Source organism: Astyanax mexicanus, chromosome 22 (assembly GCF_023375975.1).
Source record: "Astyanax mexicanus isolate ESR-SI-001 chromosome 22, AstMex3_surface, whole genome shotgun sequence".
In the NCBI taxonomy this organism is placed as follows: Eukaryota; Metazoa; Chordata; class Actinopteri; order Characiformes; family Acestrorhamphidae; genus Astyanax; species Astyanax mexicanus.
The window spans coordinates 547,927-561,609 of NC_064429.1; the positions used below are offsets into that span (position 1 = coordinate 547,927).

General features: G+C 38.0%; 1 protein-coding gene across 1 annotated transcript; it reads right to left on the reverse strand.

Annotated features, from left to right (window-relative positions):
* Positions 1 to 11,778: 11,778 nt before the first annotated feature.
* On the reverse strand, positions 11,779 to 13,195 carry LOC111196330 (G2/M phase-specific E3 ubiquitin-protein ligase-like). The gene is made up of 4 exons (XM_022685533.2): positions 13,023 to 13,195; positions 12,767 to 12,939; positions 12,246 to 12,460; positions 11,779 to 12,144 (listed from the first exon to the last, which is right to left on the reverse strand). The coding sequence occupies exons 1-4, from the start codon at positions 13,164 to 13,166 to the stop codon at positions 11,888 to 11,890; spliced, it is 789 nt and encodes a 262-aa protein (XP_022541254.2). The 5' UTR covers positions 13,167 to 13,195; the 3' UTR covers positions 11,779 to 11,887.
* Between the last annotated feature and the right edge of the window lie 488 nt (positions 13,196 to 13,683).

Here is a 13,683-nt window from a genome sequence, read left to right on the forward strand (position 1 = left end):
TCCCCAATTACAGCTTATCTGCGCGTTTAAAGCTCAACGCATTAATCGGTGGACTGCACACCGCGCATAAGAAACGTGTTAAAAATGACACAGACTGTAGAATTTTAACACATTCGTGAGTGTGCTCAGAGACAACACATGTTGTGTTGATTCTGACACATCCAGTGTGTAATTCTAGGGGTCATATTACACATAATGTGTTCAGAATTGACACAAAATGTGTTAGTGCTCACAACAGAATAGATATGTAGAAAAAATAACAAATTTGTTCTTAGAGTGTAGCGGGGCATTTGGCGCGTCTGTTAATACTAAAAAAAAATGCAAATATCCAAAAGTAAATAACAAATAGAGCAGAATGAACAGAAAAAATTAATCTAAAGCTAAATAAAACCAATCTAAGCTCAAAATGCTTAAGGAGGAGCAGAGGCAGCTTGATGGTTCTAGTGAAATAATTAAAATGTAAAGAATGATGTCTGAATTATTTTCCTTTATTTTTATCTAATATCATTTAAGAACATAAAATAATTTCTAAACAAACAAACAAACAATTTTTTATTGAGCTTATAGCCCAAGTGCAAAAATACAAAATCAGTAATACGGCTATGAACTGCACAATCATTAAACCGAAATAGACCAAGTACAGTAGCGTCATTTACAATGACTTTCCTATACGCTAATATATATATATATATATATATTTTTTTTTTTAAGCAAATAGCCTAAGTGAGAAAACACAAAAAGAGCAATTTACTGGGCCGGCTTGCGCAGTGGAGAAGCCTTGGAGCAGCGGAGCTCCTGGCCTGCATACGCACGCTGAAGCCTTGGTGTGGGGAAGCAGAAATTCCGGGGTGAAAAAAACAAAAAAAACGGCGTGAAAACACCAGAGCACGCAGTGCAGTCCGAGCACGCAGCACAACATAAGGAGACATAATGCACCCCATATAATCAGGACTGAAGTGCAATAGATGGTACTGTACATATTTAATCTGTTTCTAGTTGATATTTAATGAGAAATAAGAAGAGTGTGAATTAAAAAAACAGACGTCTATAACAGACCCAGCCGAGAAAAGGGGTGGGAAGTCTTTTTTTTTTTCGGGGCCAGGGTCCGCGGAAAATTTTGCAGTGGATTAAGGGGGCCCTGAGTTGCATTTTTTCGTACTTTAATTCGTTTTTAATCCGGCTTTTTTTAACAAATATTCGGGTCAGTCCTAATTTTCACAGGAACCATGTCTTCCTTCCATGGGAAATTTCTCACACAAACTGTTTTCTCAGTGGTTCTAGCACTACTACAGTTATGGTTATGTTAGGCTAAACATAGCTAGCTAGCCAAGATTTGATCTCAGTGGGGCATGTACATTTTTATATTACATATTAATGCTAGCGAGTACCGACGGACAAACAGGCAGTTTATGGCTATCTGTGGGTTTCAGTTTAATCAACTCACAACTTACAACTCACAGTCTGTGTTAGAGAGGATCATAAACGGCATATTTGGCGTTTATTAGTAACGTTAGCCGTTAGCATTAACTGTGTTAGCTAGCTTTGCTAATATTAAAGCCAAACCGTTATTAGACAATATTTTGTGGCAGCAAAATGAAAAAAGAGGGAAAGACGAGATGTCTTGAAGAGTTCAATTAATGCACGATTCAGAAACAAAAAAGCAATGTTAGTCTTGTGTTAAGAGTTTGCATTATCGAATTAGCTATGCATGTGCAGGCCGTTTGCATATAACCCTGGTCACACAGAAGTTACCGGTCAATCACACTCCGTCGATTTATGTTCCCTTGACCTGTATCATCTCTGCGAAGATGGCTGTTCACAATTCTGTTAAAGTTTTCCTGAAGCAATCTAAATCTTCGCCCTGCCATTGCTTTCAGTACTTGTTAGCTCTAAATAAATTACATTAAATTACAGTAAATTACATACGGGTTCCTCGCCATCCTCTGGGGGGGGGGGCGTGCGCTCAAAACGAAAAAAAGACAATAAAAACACTTCACATCTATAAAACAGAGAATGCTAAAACAGTTTAAAAAAGCTATATTTTAATATAGCATTATTTGTATTGTATACTTTGGATGTCTATTTTATTAAAATGCAATTCATAGTATATATATTAGTCATATTATTGTTATTATTATTATTATTATTATAAGTTTTTGTAGTACTAGTCATCTGCACAATAATCTATGGTTATTTTGTCATTTTGATTTGCTTTAGGACAATAAAAATGTAAAAGAAACTAATAAAAGATACAGAGAAATTGTGACTCTAAATTTACTAAATTCAGTGGCTGAACACCGAATGTTGTTTACTAGGGCTTAAAAAAGCAAAATTACAATTTAAAAGTATAACATTTTAAAAGTTAAGACTTTAAGTGTGGACAGTTAGGACTGAAATATTGTGTTTATATTGATTGTAGTTCTTTTTTTTTTTTTTTTTTTTAGACCTAACATTTTTAATAACAGCCTTGCTTTAGTGTTAATTGTGCCGGATCTGTCTTACACCTAGCAATAATAGTTATATTTCTTGTGTGTTAATGTAGGGAATGTTATGTTCCCTGAGTAGGGCACTGTGGCATTAAAAATACTTGTTTATCCACATTTTAATCTGTCCTAGCAGATATGAGGTGTTGTACAGGCATATTAAGACTGCTTCTACAGCTCAGTAAATGTTGCCATCTACAGGCTGCATATTGCAACTGCGGCTTTTTGAGATGGACAGTAAATACCAAGACGTTAATTTTTTACGTCTGTACGCGTAATATATCCACGTCTGTACAGGTGAAAAAAAGCACGTGATGTACAGACGGCATAAATTTACGCCTCCACACGTAAAAAGATTACGTCTGTACACGTAAAAAGAAAACGTCTTTATCTGTCAACATGTGATTTTTTTACGTGTGGACACGTCATATTTTTACGCGTGGAGGCGTTTCTTTTCCACACGTTTTGGCTTAGTTGGCTTGCCATAACATAACGCCACCACGCGTTTTCATAACGCCTCCAGGCGTTCCATATGCAAAAACGGACAGAATATACATATCCCCTCCTTCTCCAAGCAGGGGTGCAGATGGAAATTTTGAACTGGGGGGGAGCAAGCTGTATATATATATATATATATATATATATATATATATATATATATATATATATATATATATATGCTGCAATAAACTTTAGAATATTCACTTTTCTGATCAACACTAGCCATACTGAAACTGTTATTGGTCTGGTATGTCAATATGTCCCCAGTGCCATCTGCGCGCATTCTTACACCATGATGCCAAATCACTGACAGCCTACAATTCCATATCACACACCAAATGCCTTCTGCAAATTTTTATTTTAACATTTGCTGATGTCAACAAGATGAAAAATCTCAATATCAGCACAGAAACTTGAAAAAAAAACTGAAAGAAACTGTATTATAACAAAAAATCAAAGAACCTATGTGCAAGAATAATAATAACAAAATAACAAAAAATAACAAAATAAAATTGAAATGATTCACAAACATGCCTTCATGTAAATGATTATAAACAAAACAATGTGTATGAAAACACTTATTATACTAACTTAAGTAAATACAGTACACACTTAAACAACAGATTCATATAAATAAAAAAAATAAGTGTAGCCTAAGTGGCATGAAATGTGAAATGAAATGTAAGTATGTATATTTGTAATTTTTTTCAAATAATAAACACAATTGATAAAAAAAAAGAATTCTCTCTGCAGCCTAACAAATGTACCCTCTAGAAAGAGACTCAAAAGGTCCCAAAAACATCTCTCCTCCTTTCATTTACCTGAAGATATTGCTGGGCAATATCTCTTCTGTCCAGTTTGTCAAGCCTGTCTTGGTGAATATGGCACACAGCAATGCCATTGAGCCTTTTTTGAGTCATGGTCGATCGCAACCATGTTTTCAGTCTGCGCACTGAAGCTGCGCTCTGCCTCAGCAGATGATATGGGCACCACCATCAGCAACCTTACAAGTCTCTCTACCTGATCAAACAGGCCACGGACTTCAGGGGGCATTTCTTTCAAAGCATGCACAGCATCTGCAGTTGTGTTGACCTTGTACTTGTTTTTAAACAAGGTGAGTTGGACTCTCAAGTCATCTCCATTCAGTTCAGGATATTTGCGAATTGCTGCATCGTTTGTCATGGGAGTCAGAAGTGAGTGTTCCAGCTCTTTTAATTTTTGAATGCCTGGCTGCATAAACCTCTCAGTGATTTGAGAATCTACTGTATCTAGAACACGGTAAAACTCTGGTCTGTAAAAATCCACAGCTGATCCAGGTGTATATGCAGGAGCCTGACCAGAAAGTCTTTTAGGGGGCCTATGTGTGCGTGGTAGAACAATGGGCTCTAGAGACAGACTGTCACACTTGTCCTCTGCCTCCTTAAAGATAGCCTCAAAGTGTTCAGTGTTTCTTTTTGATTTCAAGCTGTCTTGGACAAGGGAGACTGCGGACAGCATGCCCTCCATTGTCTGAGTGTTTTTCTGGAGAGACGCGTTCAGAACCTCTAGTTCACTGATATTGGTAAGTTCAGCCTCAACAGAACGTCCAAAATGATCTTGGCAAGGTTTTCACCGGTTGTAGAAGTTGTTTCATACAACCCTATGAACTCTTCGTGCACAAACAAATCAGCATCAACATAACGTAGGCACAGTGCCTCCTGCTCAACACCAGAGACATCCCTTGTTCCATCCATAATAATGGAATATTGTAGCACTGGCAAGGACTGGATCTCATCTGCAATTTGCCTGATAATTGATGAACTCATCAAATTTATTCGCTCATTTTGACAGTCCCAAGATGTGTGCATGCCTCTCTTTCCAGATAACCACCTTGTGAATGCCTGATCTTCTTCAGCTTTGTATTTTAGAAGCTGGTCAAGGTTACCTTGGTGATGTTCATGACCCCTAAAGGCCAATCCCTGGCGCGCCAGAAACATCTCAGCTCCTATTATTTTTAACAGGCTATCTCTGTTTTCTGCTTGCTGTGTACTAACTGCACTGCTCAACTGTGTACTAACAGGCCTTGTTTCATATGCAGCAGTTGTAACATCCACTTTGTGACCCTCTGACTTTTCATGCATTGAACATTTTTCAAGTGCTTTTTTCCAATTATAAAATCCAGTACTGACAAAAGCTGGGTCGATACTCTTGGCTTGTGCTGGTTTCCCTGCCTTAAAGTATTTCGAGCAGTGAAAGCACAGAACACCCTCAGTACCCATACTAACATGTAGCCAGGGAAACTTCTCATACCATGCTTTCTGGAATGTCAGTGTCCGCTCTTTAAGCACTTGTTTTCGCAAAACTTTAGGGTCAGGTTGATTTGGCTTTGTATATTGCATTATCATGTCGCAGTCCTCTCCCTCTGTATCACCTCTTCTCCCTCCTTCTTCTCTCCCTGCTTCTACTGTCTGTATTCCTTCTGTCTCGTCTTCCTCATGCTGTCTTTTTCTATTGTGGCTTCCACTCCCCCCGGGCAGATCCTGTCTCACCTGACTACAGCCTGCCTCACTGTCATCAGGAATTGCCTGCCGGCCAGGAGGGCAATGTTAACATTTTAAATCTTGTAATTTAAGCTAAAGGGTTGTTTACTAAAATAACATAATTAATAATAATAATAATAATAATAATAATAATAATAATAATAATAATAATAATAATAACAGTCTACCACATTTGGGGAAGTTAACAGACAATCGGCCTATGATACTTACATTGTTTGGTTTTTGAAAAAACACTGTTATTGTTTTTTGTTTCTTCATTGCTACAGCCTAGGCAAGACCAGGAAGACAACGTTAACATTTTACATCTTATAATTTCAGTTAACAGCGACTGCTTACTAAAATAACATCATAATAACATCATACATAAAATCAATAGAGAGAGCCGCTGCATGCCTCGGTGCATGCCGGGTTGCGTTGCGTTTAACGCAGCTCCGCCCTCCGGCTCAACTTTATTCAAATAAATCCGGCCGCCGCACTGTGTCCAGTCCAGCCAATCAGGGAAAAGCAGGCTGCGTCCAGCCAATCAGGGAAAAGCAGGCTGCGTCCAGCCAATGAGGGAAGAGCAGGCTGTGTCTACACACACACACAAGCCTCTTACACACACACACACAGAACAGGCGCCTTTCAACCACAGAAGAGAAGCTGAAAGCGGCAGAATATGGATTTATAGAGCTATAGGTTACAGTGAGGTTGGTAAAAAAATAAAAATATTAAACTTATGACTGTCTACTTCTGTTGCTTCATTTTAATTCAAAAACGAGCAAGGAGATCCAGCGCAGCGGATTGCGTTGAAAAAAGTGCCAGTGGACACGTACCGTAAGGAGCTGGTAACTGCCTGTGTCTGTAGTCTACACAGGCAGTTACCAGCTCCTTAGAACCCCGGACTTGAGAAGGTGCGTTAAATTTACATTGGAACTGGAACACGGAGCTCCGAACAATGTAACCTCTGAACTGAACGCTTCCTAGTTTAAAATCGAGGGCATTGTGGAACACAGAACTCCACAAACGTGCAGTTAATTAAATTAAAACCCCAACGTTTATGCTTGTAGATGCTAGATTTCGGATGAGGTCACTATAAATCTGGGGGGGACATGTCCCCCCCGTCCCCAGTGCCATCTGCGCCCATGTCTCCAAGCAGTTCAGCCCTCTGACTCTGTCAGGGAACTATATCTCCTGTTAAAATAAAAGCCCCCAAGTGCTTCAAATGTCTGCTGTGTTATTAGATGTGCTAGATTCATGTATTTCTGGCTAAACTGGGCTTTGCAAAATGTAGTCCCTGATTAAAACATAACAAAATAAAAAAACTTATTTTTTATCAACTCTTTCATTGCTGCTTTATTTAGTAATCATGTTTCATTTGCCGTAAGACCTCAGCCCGCCAAAACACACACACACACACACTCTCTCTCTCTCTCTCTCTCTCGATCTCTCTCTCCACTGAAGGCATTTGGTGGTGTTAACAAAGCTTTCTTATTGATAGATACTGCTAAACATCTACAAGATGTCCAGAAGATGTTTCATCTTACGTTGCAAGCGGACATTAAATGATTGCACTCGACTTCTAACTGGTGACGCTGGCCCTGGTGTGTTTGAGTCAACGTTACTGAGGTAAAAGTTGTTTAACTATCTAACCTAGTAAAGTTTGTTTCAATTTACTGTGTCAAGCCGATATAACTTCAACTATAGATTATTCAACTATAGATAATTGTATTTGACTAGGTTAAATTGTAATTCGATATATCTTTAATTACATTTAATTTCTAAATATGAATCACATAACATTTAGTTAGACTTTGAGTTACTGCTAATAATTTAGCATATAGAAAAAGGCTTTACTATATTTATAAAAACATTGAAATTAAGAGACCACAGCAAAATGATCAGTTTTTCTGAGTTTACTATTTATATGTATATTTTGAGTAAAATAAAACGTTGTTTTATTCTATAAACTATGGACAAAATGTATTCAATAAAAAGATTTTTATGTAGAACATTTATTTGCTTATTTATGAGAATTTATGAAAGTCAAATTAACAAAACTGATGCAGTGATTTCAGATATGAATTTGTTAAGAGTTCAGAAATCAATATTTAATGAAATAACCCTTATTTTTAATCACATATTTCATTCTGCAAATAAATGCTCTTCATGACAATATTTTTATACAGAATTTAGGAGAAAATTTTGAAAACAAGATTATGCACTGGGAGTAGTGAGAGCTGTGCCATCTGTATGCTGGCACTCCCTGGCACACTGTCTTAGAAAAATAAAAGGGCTTTATTGAAACATGGCAAAGTAGTAAAAAGTACCAATGCTTCTTGTCCAGTAGGGGGCATTTGTGCCCTGATGAAGGCCTTAGTAGGCTGCAACTTTTCTGCACTTTTTACTATTATGTCTCAATAAAGGCTTTTTATTTCTCTACGATAGTGTGCCCGGGAGTTTCCTTGCTTATGGGGGGGGGGGAGTAGACCTGACTTCCCAGTGCCCGAGTAGGGAGAGGGGCCCTTGAAAATCCTGTTTTTTTTTCTTGCTTACGTTACTTGTGTACCGACATGGATAGGGGCCCACTGACATTGAGAGTGTACAGGGCCCAGAATTTGCTGCTACACCCCTGCTTGTGGATGCATATGGAGCTCTCACTACTCCCAGTGTTTTCAGACAACTGCACCCACTCGCTAGAAGCACCTATTTTTTGCCTTTACAACCGTGACCCCTGCAGCGCTTCTTCATAGATCAGAGAAACTGATCATTTTGATGTGGTCTCTTAATTTTCCCAGAGCTGTATACATTCCCTTACTTCCATATTTTAAAATTCAGAGCAGGCTTATCAGAAGTGGTTCTACCTGCTCTGTTGCTAGTTCCTCTTACACAACCTGGCACATATCAAACAAAAAATAATAATAATACGTAGAGTAACACTATAATACATACAATGTACATACAATACATACAAACACTACAAAACAATAAATTTTCTACATGGCATATGCTGCAGTACCTTTAGGTAGAGAAGTATTTTAAAGCTGCTGCAATTCTCATACTTCTTGCTAAACAAAATATTTTTTTGTTGTGTTACAGGCTGGAGACAATGCAGAGGAGCCTTCAATGGGCAAGAGGGAGACTTCTAAATGTCTCAGCAGCTGACCAGTTGCTAGAAGACTTGAATGAATACATTCAAGAAGTTCAAACACTTCGTCATCATGGACAACAAAGTAATGTGTTAACATCAATGCAATGATGAGTTTAATCTTAAGGATTAAAATGTCTCACATATCTTGATTGTTCACGTTTCTTTTCCTCCTTTTAAATAGCTGTTAATTATGTTAAGCTTAAAAACTATACTTTTGTTTCACTTAATATTTTGTATAAACTGGTGTTTATTCTTTTTTACAGGCAGCAGTGGTAGTTACCGAGCTCCACTGATCTGGAGTGGAGGTCGTGGTGCACCACACTACTGTATAACAAGAGAACAGCTATGTTTTTTGAGATCATGTGGATTTTCTGTAACACAGATGGCCGATATTCTTCATGTATCTCAAGCTACAGTGAAACGACGCTTGAGGCAAGTTGATTTGTAGCGTTTCATTCTTGTGCATTACACTTGGTCAAATCAAACAATTATGTTTTTATATATGGCTTCTTCATTGAGCACTCTATTGCTTGCACTTAATTTATTTTAGTTCCCACTCTTTGTCCATCTTATCAACTTCACTTTCCACATAAGAGCACTTTATTTCTTCAGTTCACTGTAGTTCTTTTTTTTACACGGCTCAACTACCCTCTGGTTATCAATGGGTTACCCCCTGAAGACATTAGTTGTATCTATTAAAATGTTCAGTGAGTGTAGGTACTTACTTGAATTGTTTTTTTGTTTTTTTTCAGGCAGTTCAATTTGGCATGCTCAGTGTCATATGCTGAGATGTCAAACTCTGCCTTGGATGAAACTGTTCGGGACATAGTAGCTGGAAATGAAAGAATTGGGCCTGAGGCTGTCCGAGCACAGTTACTTGCAGTAGGAATCAGGGTGCAGAGACACAGAATAAGACAGAGTATTATTCGTGTCAACCCAAGAGCAGCTGCACTCAGAGCCATGTCACAGGGACTGCATCGTAGGTCATATTGTGTTGGTGGGCTAAACTCCTTGTGGCATCTTGATGGAAATCACAAGCTGATAAGGTAGATGTATGAGTTTGTATTTCATTCTACTCTTTGTCAAAAAAAAAAATCACAAACATATAAAGTAAGTAATGACTAACCATGGTGAACTGTAAACAATGCTTGTTGCATTCTTGTATTTTAAACTACATATTGATTTGAATTTTTTGTGCTTGTGTTTTAGGTGGAGGATAGTCATTCATGGAGGCATAGATGGATACAGTCGACTGATTGTCTTTCTTTGTGCCTCCAATAATAACCGGAGTAACACAGTTCTACAGTGTTTTTTAGATGCTGTGGCAAAATTCGGAGTGCCTTCAAGGGTCAGGACAGATCATGGAGGAGAGAACAATGGTGTCTGCTTATTTATGAACATTTTTAGAGGCAGTGGGAGAGGCAGTGCTCTCAGAGGACCAAGCACACACAATCAGCGCATTGAGAGACTCTGGGGTGATATGTGGCGTGGATTAACTAATGTGTACCATGACTTGTTCAGCTTCCTTGAAACGGAAGGAATTTTAAACCTTGACAATGAAATGCATCTATGGGCACTACATTATGTTTATCTGCCTAGGATAAATCGTGACCTAAGTGCATTTGCCAGTCAGTGGAACAACCATGGGCTGAGAACCGAAAGGCACCAAAGCCCTTTGCAGATCTTTGTTCGTGGGTGCCTGGAACAGCAAAGCCGACCTTCAACGGCAATGCAAGACATTTTTGAAGACTTGGCAACCACAACCTCTGCCGTAAGAGAGGCCTCTCTTACTGAGGACGTTCCTGATGATGGAATAGTCTGTTCCGGAGATGGCTTCAGATGCAGGAATGGATCACTCCATTTCAGAGGAGGAGCAGGAACAGGCACCAGTGTTGGATTGGCCAGAAAGAGCTGTGGTACCTGAAATCCAATACACTTTACAAAGTGTTTACACAGAAGAAGTGTTTGCACAATTTGATCCTCTAGGTGGCCGTAGAACTGACCTTGGAATAGAGGTTTTTCGCCAAGTCGTTTCTTACATAGAGTCTTTGAGTCTTCAAAACCCAGGTTTTACTGGGTCCAGCACAAGTTAAGATGGACCAATCAGTTTTCTGTGTGCAAACGTTTGTGGAGACCTTGATGAAGCAATTTGTTCAGTGTCATGTCTGACAAAGATATACAAGTGTGTTTACACAGCTGTTCTCGTCTCTATCTAAAAGTATTTCCAATACAATGTAAATATATGGAGATAACATGAATATTTCATGACAGGGTTAATGCCGGGTGCAAGTAAATGTTTGTATCTTGTAGTGATTGAGTTGAAGAGGATGTATTTCAAAGTGTGTGCACGTGCAAAGACAGGTAAAAAAGAACTATATTGAACTGTGAATCGGTGAAACTCTTCTTCCAAGAATAGTGGAAAAATGAATGTCTAAGGCATAACGAAATGACTCAGTGCAACAAAAACTCCTATTTTCTAATTTTGTAAATAAAATTGAGATATTTCATTCTAATTTGTTTTCATCAGGAGTTATTTAATGTTTGGCATGCTTTTTTGGTTACATCTTTTTAATTTAATGAATTTAATTAAATTGGTTAAAATGGTAGAAATGTCATATCAAATATTATGACACCAGTAGAAATGTGAAATATACATTTAAATAAACATGTTGTTTTAACCAGTTTAAATCATAAATTTAATTTGGATATCATACTGTATTTGTCTCTGACCCCAACAGAGACACAAAGATTGTGTATGTATTAACTCTACTTGCAAAACATTGGTGCACAAGAACACAAGATGTTTAGAATTTTTACTTGCTGAACCTGAAAATAAACACAAATTGATAGAAGTGTAATTACTCCAAATTTATTATAATTTTATAAACAATTCAATTTCCAGCGTTAGGGGGGCAGTTAGGAAATTTGTAGTAAAATCTTGGAGCATCACTTAAACAGGATATATTTTCTGAAACGCATAATACAACTATTGTAAATAGTAAAAACAAACAAACAAAACCGTAGCCCAGGTAGTAACACAGGCACATGACAACATATAAACACTTATTATACACTAATATATAGGAATTCAATTACTCATTCAGAACAGTTTTATGTGAAATTGTTATACAAAAACTTTTTTCTGTAAACTGGTGATTATAGTAGTCAAAATGTTTGTGCTCACTTCTTCTAATGTGGAAAATGTGGGCTTTTTTTCAGATACATTTCAAAGGTCATATTGTGCCAAAAGTTGGACACTGCAGGATTCCGCTCTCCATTTTGTCCTTGAAATGTTCGTATGTAGAGTGGATTGGCAGTTTCAGGATGATGCTGCAAGTATTTGCCTCTGGATAGGACCTCTGTGCTTCCCCCTCCTGTAGATGCAAAAAATGCAGCTCTGGCTCCACTGGAAAGCCCAGTCTAGGTATAGTAGAGGCCCCAGATGCAAATATTAGAACATCACTGAGGGTTAATGGGTATGATCCTCCCTCTATAACATAAGACAAAAATATATAAATAAAATGCAATATCATGTACATTGCTACTAATAGGACCAGAACATAGTTTGACCTTAGTGTTTCTGTTTCATACCTTCCACTTCTAGAAGCCAGTCTCTCCAGAAACAAGTAACACGACCCTCAGTGGCTCTTCTGTTGCTGCCGGGCTCTGAAAGTATTGGTTTGAACAGCTCTGAGATGCTGGTTGCTGTAAGAGGTCTTGGATGGTACATAAACACCTCCTCAAAAATGCCTGAGTGCTTTGTAACTTCCCCTAACACTCCCAGACATTGCAGGCCCTCTTTAAATCTGGAATATACACATGACAATATCAGAGATTACGGCTGTACATACATTAAGGTTGAAAAGTTTGAGATAATTAACAAAAATTACAGTGAGGCTTTACTATGGTCAATAATATTCTTATATTTGTATGGTGCTTTTAAAACAGCACAGGGTAAATATTTTTTATGTTGCTTTATTTTCTTTACAGTTAAAAAAAATCTGAACATTTCAATTGTTTCACATTGCTTAAAAAGCCAAATTTTCAGAGGTGGTCTCAGACTTTTGTACACCACTGTATTCAAATGCAAAATTACATATTATTACACTCACTGATTCACAGCATCACGCAGCCTACTCTCCAAATAGAATTCTGTCGCAGACTGTACCAGTACATCTCTGTCTTCCAAGGTCCGTGTGCATTGCACAGAACCCAGCATTGATAGCTCATCCGAAGCGTCCATAACTGCAGCCCATGCTTGCTCTGTAGATTCAGCTGAAAGAATCTAAATGCAAATGATAAATTAACTTTTCATGCGTGTCAATGTTAGAATCGAAAAGATATATTAATTAATTAAAAACTGCTTACTTTGAGAAGCTTCTCCTTAAATGTGTAGTCTACAATTTCACTGGGATCAGCTTTTGGAGATGGCAGTCCACAAACCTGGTTGTAGAGCCTCTGTGAGAAAAACTGAGGCTCCACACCACCATGCACAAGGCATACTGCCATCATGCGGCCCACCTGCCTGTACAATCCTGTGTATAGTGCTAAGGCACATAAGAACAATTCAGCAATATGATCATACCTTTAACTGCAAAATCATTTTAGTAAACAAGATCACATTCAATATAAAACTGCACACAGGTATAACTCACCTTGTGAGTTGCAGGATAACCATTTATTCCAATCAGGCCCTTCGAATATATGGGAAGTATGTATGTCTTTCATAAGGAGCCTGAGAAACTCTCTTGTGGGACCCCCCTCATCTGCTGCGCCCTCACCTTGTCCATCAACATCTTGGAAAACAATGTCCAATTTGGCCCTTGGATCGAATCTGTTCCTTCGAAAAGCCCGAAGTGCACATTCAAAGACACTGTCTCTGATGACATTTATTTGATTTGACCTTGGTTTAGATGCCCAGTCAACATTACTGCTGAGATGGTGAAGCAGTTCCTTCAGGTCAGATCTAAAAAAGCACCAAATGCACATAAAGGTTATATACTTTACTTTTCAGGCATTACTAAGAAAG